This window comes from Calidris pugnax, unplaced genomic scaffold, assembly GCF_001431845.1.
Source record: "Calidris pugnax isolate Ruff unplaced genomic scaffold, ASM143184v1 scaffold219, whole genome shotgun sequence".
Classification (NCBI taxonomy): Eukaryota; Metazoa; Chordata; class Aves; order Charadriiformes; family Scolopacidae; genus Calidris; species Calidris pugnax.
In genome coordinates, this window is record NW_015094507.1 from 6,079,457 (window position 1) to 6,099,705 (window position 20,249).

Sequence of the window (20,249 nt, forward strand, 5' to 3'; positions counted from 1 at the left end):
GCCAGAGGACAACGCAAGCTAACGAAATAATGGTAGCCCTGATAAATAATTTATGCACCATATCAAAAGCTGAATGAGATAAAGAAATGGAGAACCCATTTGAAAATTTGGAAATTGCTCAAAGCTCTTCCTCCAGTGACTCCCAAGAGGATGAGCACAGACCGCTAATAAACTCTGTGACCGTGTATAATTCATAAACTTTCCCTCATTTTTTGATTTTCAGTGCTTACAATTTATAGTTAACAAAAGAACAAAGAGTGGAATAATCCTGGTAGCAGCTGAGAGAAGAACATAAGCCAGCTGATTCCTCCACTTAGCCTATTCATAAATGGTATCTGTTTTCATCCCAAGCTGCACATATATCCACCGTTAAACTTAGCACATTGAAAACTGAAAAAAAACCCTTCTGCTCATATCTTTATGTCTACTTTATATTTGTATTTTTATGACAGCTATTACAATGTGAGATTATAAACCAACAACAGCCATTTTGGGATCAATAGTATTCTGTTGTGGCTCTTGGTTAGGGATCAGACTGGAAATGTTATGGATTCACTCAATGGCAGTAGCGCAAACTCAGAGCAAACCAGTGGATGTTCTATGAAGACAGTGGGGTATTTTTGAATGTACTACATAGCAAGAAACTTCTGAAGTCACATTTTGAAAAGACATGGTGGCAATAGGGTTATTTTTAACTCTGCACATCAGCAGTTTGTTGCTTGATTTCAGGCATGGTACAATTCAGTTGTACGACCAGACATTTTTAATCTATTGTGGATCTGAGTAGCTTGGTGATTTGCCTTTTAAGGATGCAACATGAAATATTTTAAGTTGTTGTTTTTTTTGTTTTTTTTTAATCTAAGATGCCTTGGAGCTTTTCTTTTTCTTTTCTTTTTTTTTTTTTTGGTGGTCTATCTAGACACAGGGGACAGCGGCTTTCTGAAAGAAACCTTCTGCTTCCTACCTTGGGCACACAAGCAGAGCACAGCACACTTCTCAGCTGAAAAAAAACCCTTCTGCTCATATCTTTATGTCTACTTTATATTTGTATTTTTATGACAGCTATTACAATGTGAGATTATAAACCAACAACAGCCATTTTGGGATCAATAGTATTCTGTTGTGGCTCTTGGTTAGGGATCAGACTGGAAATGTTATGGATTCACTCAATGGCAGTAGCGCAAACTCAGAGCAAACCAGTGGATGTTCTATGAAGACAGTGGGGTATTTTTGAATGTACTACATAGCAAGAAACTTCTGAAGTCACATTTTGAAAAGACATGGTGGCAATAGGGTTATTTTTAACTCTGCACATCAGCAGTTTGTTGCTTGATTTCAGGCATGGTACAATTCAGTTGTACGACCAGACATTTTTAATCTATTGTGGATCTGAGTAGCTTGGTGATTTGCCTTTTAAGGATGCAACATGAAATATTTTAAGTTGTTGTTTTTTTTGTTTTTTTTTAATCTAAGATGCCTTGGAGCTTTTCTTTTTCTTTTCTTTTTTTTTTTTTTGGTGGTCTATCTAGACACAGGGGACAGCGGCTTTCTGAAAGAAACCTTCTGCTTCCTACCTTGGGCACACAAGCAGAGCACAGCACACTTCTCAGCTGCGTGACAAGTTTCAAGCTGCTGAAAGGCTGCGATGGCACCTGCAGCCTCTGGTGCCGCATGTCAGAGTGAGCAGCATCTAGCTTGAGCAATCACAGCAGAATCCAGTGAAACACCAGATGAGGGATCTCCACACAGCTTCCCACAGTCATCAAAGAGACATAAAAATCACACAGCTCTCTCAGGGCACCTTTGCAGAGCTGTCGTCCTGGGTGGGTAGATGGGAAAGAAGGTGACTACTATCAGCAAGCTGCTGACTATCAGCAGCTGCCCTTTGGTGATCTGCTGTGCTTGCACACAGGCTGACAGAAGGGATCCACTCCCTCAGCTCCTCCCTGGCTGTCCTGCCTGCTTCTGAGAGCCTGTTGAGTGTTACTCGAATATTGTTTACTTCATTAATTTCCTCCTACCATCAATTGATGAATAAATTATTCATAAGTAAATTTATAAATTATTCTACCAGTTCTATTGATGATTAAATAATATTGGCCAAATAAATTATTCAGTCTTCTTTTCCCCCACCAAATGACAAATAAATTATTTGTGAGTATTCTTTTTTTCATTATTAGATCAACTCTTCCACCTATTGAGACATTTACAAGTTGTCACTCACTCTGCTACACAATTTGTAAGCAGTCCTCTTTAGGACCTATATTTTCACAGACAAACAATAAAGTGATTCAACTCTATTGTATGCTTATATGGCAGCAGCTTTAAATATGAGGTCCTTGAGAACATGAGTAGGTGTTTTTATATGATTCAAAGTAAATTATAGAAAACATTGACATATTCTAGGGTTAATTCTCACCTAACTAATCTATTTTGAATTGTGCAGATTATTAAACAGTTTTCTATATTTGTATGAAACAGTCAGTGTTGAGGTTGCAGCCAGCCCATGATCCCAAAAGGTATTAGGATGTAGGTTCTGTAAATGAGCATCAGGAGCAAAGCCAAAGCAGACAGATACCTTGAATAATGGCTACTGCAAACATGAACTGCATAGGCCAGAGGATAAATTACATGAGCTTTACATCTAGCTAGATCCTTTGCTTCTCTCTCTTTTTTCACTGTTTCACCACTAACTATGTCACATACAAGTAATAGCCTCTTCTAGTGGCATCATTTCTAGCATATTTCACCATGCAGACAAAATGTGTCTATATCCAAAAATATGGACAGTCCATGTGGTGACTGTGATTATGATGGGCCAGGAAAAAAAAGACAAAATTAAAATTAATAAATAAATACATCCCTAGGAAAGTGATGCTAAGTTATAAGCACACATAGAGAAAGGATTAGATCCCTTCTGTTCCATGGAGCTCAAGTTAGATTAAGTCCACCAAGTTAATCAACCTGCATTAGCATGAAATCAGCATAAGGACCATGGATGGTAGACTGAAAAGTATTCCCTAAAAAGTTACTCTAAAAGAGACAGAGAGAGAAGGAGTCTCATGCCAGCAGAGGAGCAGCTCTTCTGGAATTTTTCAGGTGTGACTGCCAGTGAGGATCAGAAGCACATACTTCTCTCTGCTGGCATCTTTCTTGCCTCAGAGACCCACCAGTAAAGCATGTGCAAAGAGGTTTCAGTTGACTTTTTATGTTTGTTTTATTTTTTTTTTTAATTTAAAACCATGGAGCGAGCATATTTGCCAAGCTATCTACATGCAAGAGAGTGAGTACAGCCCCAAGCCAGCAGTTACTTCTACAGCTCACACTGCCCAGTGGGAGGAAGATGAATGGGCTGTGCAAGTGAAGCAGGGCTGCTTAGTGAGCAGAGAGCTCATTTAGGGGGAACTCTCCGGCACCGTGCAGCTCTGTGACACCTGGCTGCTGCAGACATGAGCTGTCTCTCCTTGTTTCCCCTTTTTTTCCCACCCAGATGGGGGCTGTGAACTGTCACTTGGGCCAGTATAACAGTGTATTATTGGCCTTTAAAACACATGCACAGGAGAAAATCACAGTGCACCCATTTTCAGAGAAAACTGTCGATGGGTCTGTGTCTTTCTCTTAGAGACATAGTAACAAGTCCCTGGTTACACTGGCATTGATATTTTCACTTAGATTTCCACCTTAAAATCGGTAGCACTACTTAGGGAAATGTTGTGGTCAGGACTTACAGGGGACGCACCTAGACTTTGCATTCTGAAAAATAACTGAGTGGTCTTTTGGGTCAAGTTTTTAAATTCCCTTTCTCCCTGTTCCCTCAGACACAGACATGTACAGAAAGGTATGATAGACAAAGCATAAAGACAATAAAAGGGTGTCTAGACAGATGTGGCGTGGTCAGAGAGACTGGCTACAAGACTGCTCTGTGCAGCGCTGTTCAGAATGGACGTGAATGGAGCAGTTAGACTCACCAAGGCCTGAGGAAAGACCACTGCAGTAGTTAAGATAAAATGGTGAAGGGAACCCATGAGAAAATGTTAGATATATAGCTATGTAACAGACTATATCTGTAGGCCAGTTCTGCAGAGAGGACCTATGAAATTTAGCCTGTATATGAGATTTTGGAGAGACGTCTGAATAAGTCTGAGTAAAAGACAGAGGTGCTACCAATCTGGAATGAACATAGGTACTCCGTATTAGACAGTAGTGTGATGTCAACTCATCAGTAATGGGGAAGTCCAGAATATGAGTTTGGACAAGAGAAGAGCAAGTGATCTACCTAAAACTATGCAGGTGGGAAAGAGAGAACTACCTGCTCTACAAGACACTCAGAGGAAGCTGAGGCTGCATAAGAAACAGGTCACAGAAGCTGAAGGAGAACAGGACGACAAAAAGATGTCATCATATTTAGTTGTTTTGCAGAATTTTGCATCTCACTGCACCTGGTCATTCGCATCAATAGTGCAAAAAATGACTTATCACTGCTGCTTACTCCAGTTTAGCAGCCAGAGCAAGACACAGCTGTGCAGGTGGTCGGTATTTCTGCAGCACACGTAGCATGGGGGCTGGCAGCAGTGTAGCTGGGCCAGCGTATCTGGCCTCAGGAGCAAGGACTAAGATTAGGGGGGGGGGAAAATTGTTCAGACTCACCCAAATTATATTTTTTAATATGCCCATATATGCACAGAGAGGTGGATGGGTGTGTTACCTCATACACTGGATTTTTTTCTGACTGGGGAGTAAAAGCCATGAGGAAAATCTACTCAAGCATTTTTTACTGTAAATGCAGTGTACCAGCAAAATAGATTTGCAGCTTGGTTAAGTTTTTGCTGTTAGTTTTCCCATGAATGTTTTTCACTTCTAGTACTCTTTTGCATTTAAGTCAGTTTTGCTACTTTTCTAAAGGAAAATCACAGAAAATAGAGCTGTAAGGATATGCAGAAGGACATCTAGATTTTGCCACCATAGTAGCTAAGAAGGGAATTAACTTAAATTGTCTGTCAGGTTTTAATTAATTAAAACACCATCAAAGTGTCTTTCATTTGTCTTATTTCAGGTATGAAATTATTTGGAAAAGGGTAACTTTTTCCAGGGTGGAAAAGAAAAAATGGAGCAATAGTCCGCAAGCCTGACCTGAAGTAGCAGAAAAGAACTTTTTAAATTTGCAAGTATGTGAAAAGATGCAATTTTTTTTAGTGCCGAAACGTATTAAGCAAGACCTCCCTGCCTTCTTTATATCCAATTCAATGCAGTGAAACTGTTAATGACTCTAAGTGAAGTACTCTGAATGAAGGACAGAAGAAAGCTTTAGATATCTACCTGCTCACCTTTCTCTCTGAGGATTCATAATATTCTTGTTTAAGTCTTTCCCAGAGCTGAAAAGCAAACTGCTTACTCCTAATGTGACAGTGCTTCCGGTCTCCCCTTATGATTTCTTTTTTTGACTTTTGCAGTCATTCCTTCCCTCTTCCATTTCACTGCATTTTGGTTTTTCCTTCTTGATTGCTATTTTTGGTTGCAGCTGTTGTAATGCCAGCTGGAAGAAATGAGGCTGGTATTCTCTTCTGGAGACTGTGAAATTAGTAGCTATTATAAACTTTCCACAGTCAGAACTGCAGGTCCACAGGTTTTCTATCTTAGTGTCATCAGCTCCACCGTTCCTGAGAAATGGAGCAGACAAGGAAGGTGATCATTTCAGAAGAAAAGGAGGGAAGCAGCTGAGGAAACACCATTAATTCAAAGAAAAGGGCCAACCCTATCAGATTAATCTCGTGCTCTATGAAGAGCATTGCAGGGTAATACAGTCGGGCTGCTGGCAAGGGGACAGGCATCTGTATTTTGGACTAATGAAGTCCTATTAAGATCTATGTTCTTGGAAGTGTTCCTGGAGCATTGTAGCTAATCGTGGATCATGGCAACCTAGTCATCATTCAGCAGAACGCAGCCGCCTGCCTTGCCGGCTCAGATGCAATAAGGCAGTTTTCCTAAGCAGATGTGTCTGAGACCTCAAGGGCATCAAAGCGTCTGAGATTCCTAACTACTCTGACAATCTGGCAGCAGATCTGTTTGGCACAGGGCACTGCAAAGGCAACAGCGAGCTTTAGAGCTGTTTCTCTCTTCCCAACACCATCTTGCTCAATGTCTTTCAGTAAGATGCAAAAAAAAACCCAAAAAAACCCGGGGTCAGGCTGAGAAAGGAATGTGATAAAGAGCTGGTTATGGCCTTCTGTGCTGTTGTCACTTGACACAGAAGCTACCTCGAGATAGTTAAACTATGGATAGAAGAGTCTTGAGGGCGTCTGCAGTTAAATCTCCTGTGGGCAGTGGACTAAATGAATAGCCATTACCACTCTCTATAGGCTTGGGAGAACCCAGATATGTGGGTGTACCACCCAAGCCAGCCCTGATGGTCTTGGAGTTATGAATCATAAATGCTCTTTCAGCACTGATAGTGTGATAACTTCTTGTGAAAGGAACATATGTTTTCTTATCTAGTATCCACATACAGACGCTGATTTTGCGGATGGTCTTCCAGAGAAAAGCAGCTTTTCTGGAGAAAGCATTTTACCACTTCTTCACACAAAGAACTGGCTTCAAAGGCAGTTTAAAGGCAGTCCTAAATGTCAAAACTCTACAATAGCAGACAAAAAAAGGTATTTTTAAGTTATTGTCCTGGCTGTGGCATAAGATTATAGGAAATCTTTATGTTGGAGTTTATCTGCATCATTTACTGTGTTCTGTCAGCTTTGCTGACATTTTATTCTCCACTCTTTCAGTCAATATGAGTCATGAGGTGGAAAGAACATGTTTAGTACAGAGGGACATTTACCTGAATCTGTGAACTTGTTCCATGTTGTGAAAATATTTCCTTCTTTTCTTCCTTCACATCCTGAACTGAGCAAGTGTGCATTAATCTTGTTCATCTCATCTCATTCTTATGCTAGAGAGAAAAAAAAAAGAATCACTGTAATTACACATCAGAATTAAATTTCTTTTTTATATTGAAAATATGAACTACTATGGAAAATATTAAAAAAAATTAAATCCAAATTTCATTTATGCGGGCTCAGCACTTTGCCCTTCCCTCAGAAAAATGGTATTTTCAAACCTTTCAGTTCCCATTATCCCTTTAATTTTACTGTGTCTACAAGGGGAAGAATTTTGTCTGTTCTTACATTATTCAATGCTATTAGGAATGAAAAATCCTCTCTCTAATGAAAAATCATGTTCTGCTTTATCATGATTATTCTAGCTCTTTACTCCAGCCCACATGGTGCAGTAGCACTGTTGCAATTAAACCACTGAAGTGAAGGGTACTGGGGAAATAGTACAGCAGGAGTGTATCTTCTCCTTGCCAATAGCCTAGACCTTTGTCAGGGGTGAGAAAGCACAAGAGGAAGGGGAGGACCTGGGTAAGCCTAAAGAAAGAGTAGGAGCGTGAGTGGCTATTCCAGCCATACCATGAAGGGGATCATCAGCTGATGATCACAATTTGAGGGGTAAATACCTTCCTTTCCCAAAAGCCATTTAATTTCCCACACTAGAAAAAGTCTAAGTGCTTGCTTTATATGAATTTTACTCACAGTGACAAATGCAAGAACCTGTAGTTAAAGAAACATAATGCAAAATCAACAGAAATGGAAATGTGCCAAGTGATCAGTTTCTGACTTGTTCTCTCAGTCACTGTATTTAAATCCAGATAAACGCAGAGATCTTTTCACAATGTATGAAGACAAATATTTGTTGGTCAACAGATGACCCCTGCTGGTATGCAAAGTCAAAAAAATATATGCCAACTGATTGATAAATTCAACTTGAAAAACATCTCCTATTTATTATTTTTTCCAGCCTCCTTTGTGCATATTTGCCTGTGGTTTGTGCTTCACTTTGATTAATCACAGCACTCCATCAAGACTGTATCTCTTCAGTCTGTTTGGTTGCCTTCCTTTTTTATGCTTCTCTCTGTAATCAACCACATGCTATTCATTTATCAGTAGCATCTTCTCATCTCTGCTCCATGTGTCCAAAAATTTCCCTCTGATCATTTTAAAACAAGTTCCTGGCGATCTTCTTGTCTCACTGTCTGTTTATTTGGAATAGATGATTGTTAACAACAGCTTCTGTTTTCAGTGCATCTGCACAATTTGCAGTGTTATCAAATTCAGACCTTTATCAGTAATACTGTCATTATTGGTATGCTTTTTTCCATTTTCTCCTACTTATTTTACTTTGACCTAACATAAACTTGAAACTAACTTTTACAAGAGTTCACCAAAAATTCACATTATTTGGCCAGCTCATGTAATATCTTCCTTTATCCATGATCACTTCATCTTCATACATCATCTGTTTTTTAATTGGTATTATCATCACAGTTCTCCATAGTTATACTGTCTTCTTTTGGCAATTCACTCAATAACCCCAGTTCTCTCACCAACAGGGATGAGAACATAGGGAATGGAGTCGGTTGAAGCACTCACATCAATACACTGATAAAGCTACTTCCTAATGCTAAATGAAGCTTCTATATTTACCTTTACCATGTCAATCTAACAAGTTAGATCAGTCATGCATCTGAAATCACAAAGCACTTTTTTCTCTACATCATGTTGTGCACATTTCATTTCTGGAAATGATGCATTCCGCTCTGTGAATTGTTTGTGTTGTTCTTTATGCACCATGACTCTCTTGGATACCCAGGAAAGGACTTTCCGCGTATGTATATTTAACTAGATTGTTGAAGATAGATATTTCTGATATAAGCCCACTGGCGATGTGCAACAGCATACTGTCATCTCTTTTGGTAGGAGGTTTCACATTCAACATCCAGCTACCGCAACAGTTCTGCCTGAGGCTTTCCAAAGCTTCCCTCTACTGGTTAGTAGCTTGTGTGCCATTTCAGCTGTCATCCCTAGCAGAAAGCAAAATTTTTTAAAAAACACCCTTATTTGCCTCAAATAACTGCTAAAATCTTGTCACTTCGGATTACATTTTATCTTGCCTTCCAGCTTCTTGCTAAGTTTAAAAGTATGCGTTCCTTATAGAAAACTTTGTGCAGCTTATAATGTGTCCCAGAATTTTCTTTTGTTCCTTTTCATTTCTTCTTTCCATTTCATTTAGGTGTTGCTGTGTTAGTCTCCAGCAACATTTCAGCCTTAGGGACCTTCACCTTAATCACATTCTGGTTGTATTAACTCTGTGGCTTAAATAGAAGTGTTTTTTTAGTCCTCTGTCATGAAGAGCTATCTCGGTACATCCATTGCAAGATGTAGCCATTTCTGAAGCTGAAATATTATTTTTCTACAACTTTTTTCATGAAAAAACCTAACATCTGAGGAAAGTATTACAGCTGTCACAACCTCTCCTTCCATGGACTTCAGATGCTGGAAGTGATAACAAAAATGATACAAGCAAATAAATAATGTTATATTTGCATTCCTAGTGGGTGTCATTCTGTGGAAAAGTTTTCTGTACCCAGGTACATGAAGGGACAGAGCAAAGGGAACTGGTTTGGGTTTGGGTTTTTTTTTCAGTTGATCGGGTTTGTTTGGATTTTTTGCTTTGAATCTTATTGCAAACATGAATATTGTGGTCATGAGCTCTCATGGCATCTATGTCAGTAAACAGCTTGTCATTAATTTGATTTCATTCTGGCCTGATAACCTCCACAACCTTAGTGAGGCCTGCAGGTAGGATTTAACTGGGGTCCAAGACCTTGCATAAGGGAGAACATGTGGACAGCACTTTAGTTTCATGTACAGAGGGCTGCGTATGTATATGTCTTCTGAGAGACAAGTTCAGAAATCATGGTTGTAATACTGAAGTGATACTTTTATTTTGAGAGAGCAGCACTAAGGAATTTAAAACTGGAAACACATGAAAATTTGTTGTCATCATCATGTCCTTCTCTTTCCTGCTTTTTAATTAAATATCTTATTTTAAAAAGCAATTAGCAGTAGCATATCAACATAGAGATATAGTATCTGTGCATTTTTCTTAATAATTAAGCTTCAGCTATGGATTTTCTTGCTTAATGTCTATAATTCATCATTTATATGTCATTTTTACACTTATTTTCAATGTTAAAAAAGTATGCTACAAAAAAGGCAAAAGTTTATCATGTAGTTAAAGCATGAGACAGGAATTCAGACATTGCACGTTGAATCTCACTGGTGCTATAGGTTTTCTCTGTGACCTTGAGCAATCCCTCTGTACCCCTGCTCCTCATTTATTTTTTAAAGGATGATAATACTTCTTCTGTCTCTGTATTTACATTGCAAACTCTTTTTACTCTGTGTTTTATAAGATTCTCGTCGCAATAAGGATTTTATCCAAGAAATAGAGTTGCTTTTATCTATGTAAAAAGCAATATATTCCTCATGATAGGTTATCCTGTGTGAGAGGTTACACTGAGCTATGACCTGGTTGTATAAGGAGTTACTATTATTTTTAGCACATCAGTTAGAGACTTAGTTAGAGTCTCAGTCAGACTCAGAGCTTCAATGTTGCATGGCTCTTTTATCAAGAGATGATGGGCTGGTCTTACAAAGGCTTTCTACATAGCAGTAAAACAAATGTGCTTGGAATGACTATTCTACCACCCATGAAGACAACCAGTATGGAATGACCTGCATCCATACCATGAAACTCAGCCAGCACTAAGACAGGCAGGGAGGCTACATGTATGCTGTCTGCTGGGAATGGCCCCTGGCTTGTACTCGCTCCCAAACTGTATCCTAGAGTCTTGTGAGAGCTTTCTAGGCCAAAAGTTCAACAGTATGGGCAGGACAAAGAAATATTTGCAGGCTCTATTTAACAGTGGCCAGCCAAACCTTGCACTGTCATTACCCGTTCTTCTTCTGTATATAGTTATATGCTTATAATAATCTATCCCAGTCTTGCTTGGAACTACTCCATAATACATTAAACATTCCCTGGTTGCAGGAGTGAGAACGTGGGTGAGTTCAGGTGAGTCCAGTTTATATTTGTGTTTTTTTATATCAATAGGATCAATTTGGTGATTAAAGCATTCATTTGGTAGGTACACAATATGGCTTTACATCCCCTGAGCCAGTAAGAAGATTTGAACAATCTCTTGTATATTTATAAGAAAACCTAGGATTGGTACAGAGTGAAGAACCAAGTCATCTTTATGCTCTGAGGCTGTCAGATCTTATAAGAAGGTATTAAGTATGCTGCTCTGAATCTCCTAAACAGGTCTGCAGTCCTGAACACAAACCTAGTGTCTAGGGAAGAGTCAGGCTAAAGACAAATGGTTTCACTCAGCACTTCCTTCTACCTTACCTAGGGATCTCCTGGTTATTCTGGTTCTATCTTCTTGGCACAAGGTCACATTGTTTGATTCATGCCTGCCAAGTATTTGAAGCAAAGCTCATTTGTGGGCTTTAGATGGTGCCTGGTGCACATCAGAAAAGGATATTTAAGTCAATGTTTCGATGTTGCAGAAATCTGGGAATTTGGGCATGTTCAGTTCAAGGACTACAGTTTGTGTCCCATCAGATCTTGAGATGACAGCCAAGACTGGTGTCAGGCAGATGAGGTGCTTAAGGGTTTCTCCACAGAACAGCCCAAGCAAATGTCCAGCCCAAGCAAATGTCCAGCCCAGGAAGAGCTGATCGTATGAGCTGGTGATGAAAAATGGTCATTGTGCCTGCCCCAGCTACATGCTTCTCAGGTCTGTCATCAGGGGCTTGCAGGCACAGATCAGGAAGTACAGTGGCTTAGATTTCTCTCCAGCTTACACTCTAATAATACTAGAGACGTAGTAAATGTGCCCCCATAAACTGTGTGCACAGGACCTGCAAGCCTAACTCCTGGTTACTGATGCCTCACTTGGCAGAAAAGCATGTAATCTGTGTTGAAACCTAGCCCAGGCTGCTTTTGAAGGGCTTAAAGTCTAAACATATTTACCTAACAAGAGATCCTACTACAATACAAGCTTCTACACAGTCAAGGCCCACGGTATGGCTATCAGACCGCCCTAGGAATGGTGTATGTAGCTGAACTATTGACTGCCAGAATTATCATCCTAGCCCAGATACACTGCCTGTTTTTACCATGTGGGATAGAAAAACAGTATCAAACAAAAAAAAAAATTTAACTACTTATTTTGAAGTTTGAAGAGATTTTGCAAGTGTGGCTTGATCCCTTGCAACATCTGATTAAGCATTACCCTACATATTGCTTTCTGATGAGTGTTTTGTATGTTTCTGTCTCTGCAGACTGAAGAAGTCCTGAAGATTGATGGAGGGCCATGCTATTCAAACAGCAGGCGTTGCTGAGACAGAAGCTCTTTGTACTAGGCAGCCTTGCTATTGGAAGTCTCCTATATCTAGTTGCCAGAGTTGGGAGCTTGGATAGGTAAGTCACTAAGTAGCTGCTCTCTGCATCAAAAATAGGCTCAGATTGTCTCGGTTTTGCTTAAAGGGCCTGATTTCTTACTTGTTCTTTTTCTATCCCCTTTTTTAGTGTCTACTTATGTATAGAAAGACAGAAAGACTGTCTATTCTAGTACTGTTTTTCATTGTTCTTTCCTTCTCTTTGGAGAAGAGAGTAGGGAAATAGAATTGCAGGTCATCCCTGTCAAAGTATTTCTGTCTGTCCATTTGTATTCTAAGCACATTGGCACTTGTTTTCAGAGAAGAAATAAAACAGCACCCAGTAAAAATGTCATTAGAGTGGCTCGTTTTTGTCTGTGTGCATCTGTATGTTGACCTCTAGTTTCAGCAAAACAGTTATGATGTATTTATATATCGTCGTTCTAAATTTATGAGCAAGCAATTAATGTGCTACAGTGATAGTTAAAATTAAGTATGAGCCTGCAGAGTAGCTCGTCAAGTTTTGAATACTATTTCACTTGAAAGACTGCTTCAGGGTTTAAGAATTTTAACTATGTTAATTAGCCAGTATTTTCTGGAGTTGAATGTGCTAGATAAGTGCATTTTCTCTGCAAGTGCTTTCCTGGAGAACAGTAGAAAATCCAGCAGAGGAAATCAAAGAGTATTTAGCACTTTTTGACCAGGCTGAGCTTTGCCTGGTTATTGACAGTGCAACTCTAGGGCTACCTGCACTGACACTTCTGTTTCTGTCACCTTCAAATTGGCCTGGGATTGTCCTCGTAGGTGCTACACAGAGACAGGATTAGAAAAACAAACAAACAAACAAACAAACAAACAAAAACCCCAAACCTGTTTTGAAAGAATGAATGCAACAAGACTTTGAGATTTCCAGACACTGGTAGAGAGCTTGCCAGCACTAATGCTCTAATAGCACTCTTTTAAATGCTGGAAAACTGTAGTTGAGCTCCAAAATGTGACACAATATTGTGTGAATACACAGTGCATAGAAAGTGAATTGAAAATAGAGCTACATAGGGTCCACTTCTAGGTAATGTTGAACTCCATCTGAGGTCACTGGGTGCCTTCTTCAGGTGCTTAAATCTCCTCAGAATAAGAGGGAGACTGTACTCAGCTAGCACCAAGTGCATTGCAAATTAAGCACTTGTATCTTCTTTCCCTTGGTGGTCAAAGCATCAGAGATACTTCAGAGGTGAAAAATTGACTGCGACTAATGTCATTCTGGAAATGGAGGCAGAATTCCTTACTGGTCCCTGAAACAGTATATTTTATGCTCAGAGGAATGAAATCTAATTAACCTTATGCTATAATCTACGCTTGCACATCCACAGAATTTACTGATGGCTATGAAATTATCTTGCCACAGTATTTGACTCACTGACCTCCTGCAGCAGTGAATTCCACCGGTTTCATATATAATGTTGCCAATGGCAGTAAAATTCAGTTTCATTCTCTTGCGTTACCCAGTGTGAAAAATAACACACTGCTAAAAACCAGCCCTTTATTTGGACTTGTTGTGAAAGAGAGAGAGAGAAGTGCTACAAAGACAGATTAATTTAACAGAAATGTTCTTCTGTCTTAACACCAGGGCACAATCCAAACTTGTTGAATTTGTCAGTAAACGATGCTGGGTGGCTTTGATAGATTTTTGGAATAACTAATTGTTCAGGAAGAAATCCAGATTCATTTATGCTTAATTTATGCTTATCCAATTTGAACAAGAGAGCTGGGGATGGCCCACATTTAATAGCCTCAGATTAGGCTCTTCAGCGGGAATGTTTGGAGTTTTCTGAGGCCTGAAGGGAAATTACCACTAGTTTATCTGATTCATTGAGTCATAAAGTCAGATGAGCTGAGCACTTCCCCCCTGGGAAGCCAACATCCTTCAGATCCTGAGTGCATGGAGCTGCTTCGCATGTGGAAGCTCAAACAGATTCTGTGCCTGGTGATTTTGAGAAGATCTGGACCAATCTTTGAGTTGCCTGACTCTCTTGTTGGCAGGATGGGTGTTTTGAAAGAATGAATGCAACAAGACTTTGAGATTTCCAGACACTGGTAGAGAGCTTGCCAGCACTAATGCTCTAATAGCACTCTTTTAAATGCTGGAAAACTGTAGTTGAGCTCCAAAATGTGACACAATATTGTGTGAATACACAGTGCATAGAAAGTGAATTGAAAATAGAGCTACATAGGGTCCACTTCTAGGTAATGTTGAACTCCATCTGAGGTCACTGGGTGCCTTCTTCAGGTGCTTAAATCTCCTCAGAATAAGAGGGAGACTGTACTCAGCTAGCACCAAGTGCATTGCAAATTAAGCACTTGTATCTTCTTTCCCTTGGTGGTCAAAGCATCAGAGATACTTCAGAGGTGAAAAATTGACTGCGACTAATGTCATTCTGGAAATGGAGGCAGAATTCCTTACTGGTCCCTGAAACAGTATATTTTATGCTCAGAGGAATGAAATCTAATTAACCTTATGCTATAATCTACGCTTGCACATCCACAGAATTTACTGATGGCTATGAAATTATCTTGCCACAGTATTTGACTCACTGACCTCCTGCAGCAGTGAATTCCACCGGTTTCATATATAATGTTGCCAATGGCAGTAAAATTCAGTTTCATTCTCTTGCGTTACCCAGTGTGAAAAATAACACACTGCTAAAAACCAGCCCTTTATTTGGACTTGTTGTGAAAGAGAGAGAGAGAAGTGCTACAAAGACAGATTAATTTAACAGAAATGTTCTTCTGTCTTAACACCAGGGCACAATCCAAACTTGTTGAATTTGTCAGTAAACGATGCTGGGTGGCTTTGATAGATTTTTGGAATAACTAATTGTTCAGGAAGAAATCCAGATTCATTTATGCTTAATTTATGCTTATCCAATTTGAACAAGAGAGCTGGGGATGGCCCACATTTAATAGCCTCAGATTAGGCTCTTCAGCGGGAATGTTTGGAGTTTTCTGAGGCCTGAAGGGAAATTACCACTAGTTTATCTGATTCATTGAGTCATAAAGTCAGATGAGCTGAGCACTTCCCCCCTGGGAAGCCAACATCCTTCAGATCCTGAGTGCATGGAGCTGCTTCGCATGTGGAAGCTCAAACAGATTCTGTGCCTGGTGATTTTGAGAAGATCTGGACCAATCTTTGAGTTGCCTGACTCTCTTGTTGGCAGGATGGGGAGCCTCTGCACCTGGTTTCAATGCTCCGAAACTCTCCTGTTGGAACCAGGCTCATAATCTTTCACCACCATGACACCTATATTAGCAGCCAATTAGCAAGTATTCTGGATCAGGAGAGACAGCACTGCTACTTGTCATTAAGATTGCCCAGATGTACTTTAGCTGTTAAGAAATTAGTTAAAAATATAGATCCCTGAGATTAATTGTTCTGTGGTGGGTTTTCTCAAGAAGAATAATTGTGGAGTTTTACTGTACCAGTTTGAGAAATTGTCTGTTTTGGGAGAGCAACTTCAGTGATATAATAAATGTCATATACCCTTTCTTTGCAAAGGACTGCTATTTTAATGGACAAAATAACCCGGCAAATCAAAAATATTAACATGCTATGATATAACAGTAAATAGTTACATCTGGGGATTCAACTTCCAAGACCTGACAGCCTGCTTAATACCACCACTACCAAGATCTTTTTAAGGATATTTTTTCTTGCTTAGAGAGAGGAGAAGAAAGGGGAAAGAGTGAAAAACTCTGAAATTTAAAGTGTTGAGGAAGGACTTTTAACAACAACCAATCTTTTCCCTTAGGCTAGAGGATATCTTAAGTATTTATTTACTTTTAAAGGAAACCACCCTGTTTGACAAGCTGTTGTGTTACACTGAAGGCAGTGCTAACTGTCTTTTTGAGCAAAAGAGATAAAATTAGTTGAGATGGGTCTGGAACTGCTGTTGTGGAATCCTTTTTGCTTGAAAACAAATAACAAATACACAGAAGGAGAGGGAAGAGAAGAACAGAGACAGCAATTGCAGCTTCTGTTTCTTAGGCTTTTAACTGCCACCTCACTGCTGCAGAGAGACTCTTACCAGCCACACCACAGTCTGACCAAATTGTACCATTGTCAAGTCAAGCCATTGTTTTCTGCTTGTTTTGTTGTGGTATTTTTTTCATTGGCAGGTTTGCGTCTTTGTGACTGAGTCAGGCTCTTACTGATGGCAGAGAGCAAAGGAAAAGAAGAGGCTGGAAACTTGAGAAAAGAAATAACAACAGGAACTCACTTCTCATCACACTTTCTAACTAGCCTGCAGGACTTAGCTAGAGCTCATGTGAACCCAGCAATGTCATCTGGGTTTTTTCTTCAGCTATATCTCTCAGCATGTGGATAATCAAGGAAAAAGCTAGTGGGTCAGCCAGGGGGATCAAACTGACTTTGCCCCAACCATCCATTGTCCTAGAATCCGTGTCAAATTATAGACTCCAACAAGCAGTGATGGATGGAAAAGCCATAAAGAAATAAATAATTCTGTCCCGAAAGCAGGTTTTGAATAATATACAGTAAATGAGTGAGGGGCCACATGCTGAGAAACCAGCATAAATACTGAATACCTAAACAGCTATTAATGAGCGTTGCCCATCTGGTATACAGGCTGAGGCAGGGGTCCTGTGAAAAATAATAGCATGTGGCCATGTAATTTAAAAAATGTATCATAATATATATGCACAGCAAGCTCATATTAAAATTGCCTAGGCAACCTTTGTTCTTACATATCCTTAATTTTGGAGAGCATGGCTCTGCAAAATTTGTAATAATATTTTTCTGTAGGACTTTGGAAGCTCTCTCTACACACCAATTTCATCTTCAGTGCAATATTGGCCTGCATAATGACCAAAGCGCTGATTTGGAAGTGGAGATGAGAGCTTATTCAAGGTTCTGTAGTAGCAAAACTTTAAAATTTTTCTTACTGAATCATTTCTTGCATGCAGTAACATCAAATACAAGGAGGAAGCATTAGAAAAGCAGAAAAAAGGTGAAATAATTGCAGGAGAATATAAAAGAATAGTATAAAAATGCAGGGGGACAAGAAGAAACAGTAAGGCACAAAATGAGGTTCAGTGGGAGGATACACAAGTGATGATTAGAAAATCATTGCTGTAACGATGCAATAAATGCATTTTTAAAAACTTTTCTTGCCGTTCTTTCTGTGCCTTGCTAATCATGCCTGATTCAGAAGCCTGGTCTTTCTGATTCTGTTCCAGGGAAAACACTAGGCACCTTCTAAAGAGGAAGGAAAATATTGAAAGGTGGTGCTTAGAAAACTATTTTTCACCCCTTTTGCTACTCTTCACTAAAAAGGCCAGCTCTGGAACAGCAGCTAATAAAGTCAACACAATGGGAAGCACAGAAAATAATTCAGGCTAGAATTGGAAAAGTGTTGGAAAGAGATGACTTAAATGAACTGTATTTTCAGATCAAAATGACCAAATAAAATTCATCTTAGAATGTTTTAGAAACTGCCAAAGCAATCACAAAGTAATCAGCAATGTGGGAGGTGAGGCAAGGTTCAAGAAGACCTGAGAACAGTAATTATAGAGTCTACACTTGAAAAGAACAGAAGGGTGGAGTTGGGAGTTACTCAGCAAAATCACAGCAAAATACTAGAATAAATAATCAAACTATTTGCAAACAATTTAATCACTGCCAGAATAAAACACAAGTTGAAAGGTGCGCACATCACACCACATTGTGAAGGGCTTCCATGAGCATGACTGCCTGATACAGAAAACTTGCCTTAAGACATACCTTTTTTTTTTACAAATATCTCTTATTTTTCTTGCAGACTGCAGCCCCTCTGCCCCATTGATGGTCGATTTGGACCCCGCAGCCAGGACGAAATCCAGCTGCGAGCTCTGCAGTTCAAGAGAGGATTGCTCCATGAGTTCCGAAAGGGCAATGCCACCAAGGAACAGATACGACTGCACAATCTGGTTCAGCAGCTTCCCAAGGCCATTATCATTGGGGTTCGGAAAGGAGGCACCAGAGCACTGCTGGAGATGCTGAACCTTCACCCCGCAGTGGTCAAAGCTTCTCAAGAGATTCACTTCTTTGACAATGACGAGAACTATGCCAAGGGGATTGAGTGGTACCGGAAAAAAATGCCTTTTTCTTACCCTCATCAAATAACAATTGAGAAAAGCCCCGCGTATTTTATCACTGAGGAAGTACCTGAAAGGATTTACAAAATGAACTCATCTATCAAATTACTGATCATTGTCAGGGAACCTACCACAAGAGCTATTTCTGATTACACTCAGGTGCTAGAAGGTAAGGAAAGAAAGAACAAAACTTACTACAAATTTGAGAAGCTGGCTATTGATCCTAATACCTGCGAAGTGAATACTAAATACAAGGCGGTGAGAACCAGCATCTACACAAAACATCTGGAGAGATGGTTAAAATACTTCCCAGTCGAGCAGTTTCATATCGTGGACGGAGACCGGCTCATCACAGAACCACTGCCAGAACTCCAGCTGGTCGAGAAGTTCCTAAATCTTCCTCCAAGGATAAGTCAGTACAATTTATACTTCAATGCCACCAGAGGGTTTTACTGCTTGCGATTTAACATTGTCTTTAACAAGTGCCTGGCGGGTAGCAAGGGACGCATCCATCCAGAGGTGGATACCTCTGTCATTACCAAATTGCGCAAGTTCTTTCATCCTTTTAATCAAAAATTTTACCAGATCACTGGGAGAACATTTAACTGGCCCTAAATTAAACTTCATACAACACTTTCTGTTGCACCTGAGACATGCAATAAATGTCTCTGCTAAAATATGCACTTTTCATAGACACAGCTATCAAAGTAACTTTTTTCATGCATACGTGTATATATGCAGTGTGTGACCAAATATATGGTGGGATCAATTTTTTCTACAGAGTAGTAACTAACATAAATTTACTGTCAGCATAGTTGCATCTTTTAAGATATAATAATAAAGGGAAAGGAGGTATTTAGGGACATAAAGTCAGACACCGTTAAAAGGGTCAGTGTTCCTCTCGCTTAGTGAAGTGTTTCTGTGACATACTTATTGATCTAAGCAGAACGTCAGTTTATGCCATAAAAATTCATGTCAAAAGTCTGTGAAGCTGTGAGAAAACATAATCTTCAGGCTATATTTGGTATGTATATTGCTAAAGGAATACTGACACTTTAAACACAGCGCTGAATTTTTACAACGAGAGTGGATAGTACTATTTTCTTATTATTTGAAATTAATATCTTATCTCATACAAACTACATTGTTTCAGAGTTCCTGTGGTGAGTTTGCACTATTGTTTTATTGTATGGACCATAGTGTCACTTGTAGCATGTCAATCATGTGTCAAAAAAAGGTCAAATAATTTTTTCTTCTATGCTTGTGTGTCGGCAAAGCTAAACATCGTGTACATAGTGTACAATGTTTGTAAATACTGGTTTCACACTAAGTAATTCTATTTTGTAAACTGAATATGGCTATTTAATTTATTGTGAAAATTAAATTTATTGTGGTATTTAAAAATGGAATGGATTAAAATTACCTATATGTGCAACAACTTTTCACCTTTGCCTGATGTACATCAGTGTGGTCCCTTACCCCAGGCAAATTATGTGCAAACATGTGAGAGAGAGCTGCATGTGTACACTTGCTTTCTAGACAGGTGATAAAACTGATACATGTGCTAAAGCTGAGTTTATTAAAAAACTCATCCATCTGGGAATCTGGTGCAATACACACCTCAAAGAACATTATTGTTATTCTATTGCAGCACTTTGCTAGAATTAATTCAGTTGCAGTAGCCCATGAGGCTAAAGAATGACTGTAAAAGATTACTGTAACCAGGTATATCAGAAACGCAGAGCCACTATTAAAAACTAAATG

General features: G+C 39.4%; 1 protein-coding gene across 3 annotated transcripts in view; it reads left to right on the forward strand.

Moving 5' to 3' along the window:
- HS3ST5 (heparan sulfate-glucosamine 3-sulfotransferase 5) overlaps nucleotides 1-19,920 on the forward strand; it is a 189,836-nt gene extending 169,916 nt beyond the window's left edge. For all 3 annotated transcript variants that reach the window (XM_014964378.1, XM_014964377.1, XM_014964380.1), the window contains 2 exons: nucleotides 12,240-12,378; nucleotides 18,170-19,920. In XM_014964378.1, the coding sequence (XP_014819864.1) occupies nucleotides 12,272-12,378; nucleotides 18,170-19,100 (1,038 nt within the window). In that variant the 5' untranslated portion in view covers nucleotides 12,240-12,271 and the 3' untranslated portion in view covers nucleotides 19,101-19,920. The remainder of the gene's footprint in view (nucleotides 1-12,239; nucleotides 12,379-18,169) is intronic.
- The last annotated feature ends 329 nt before the right edge of the window (nucleotides 19,921-20,249 follow it).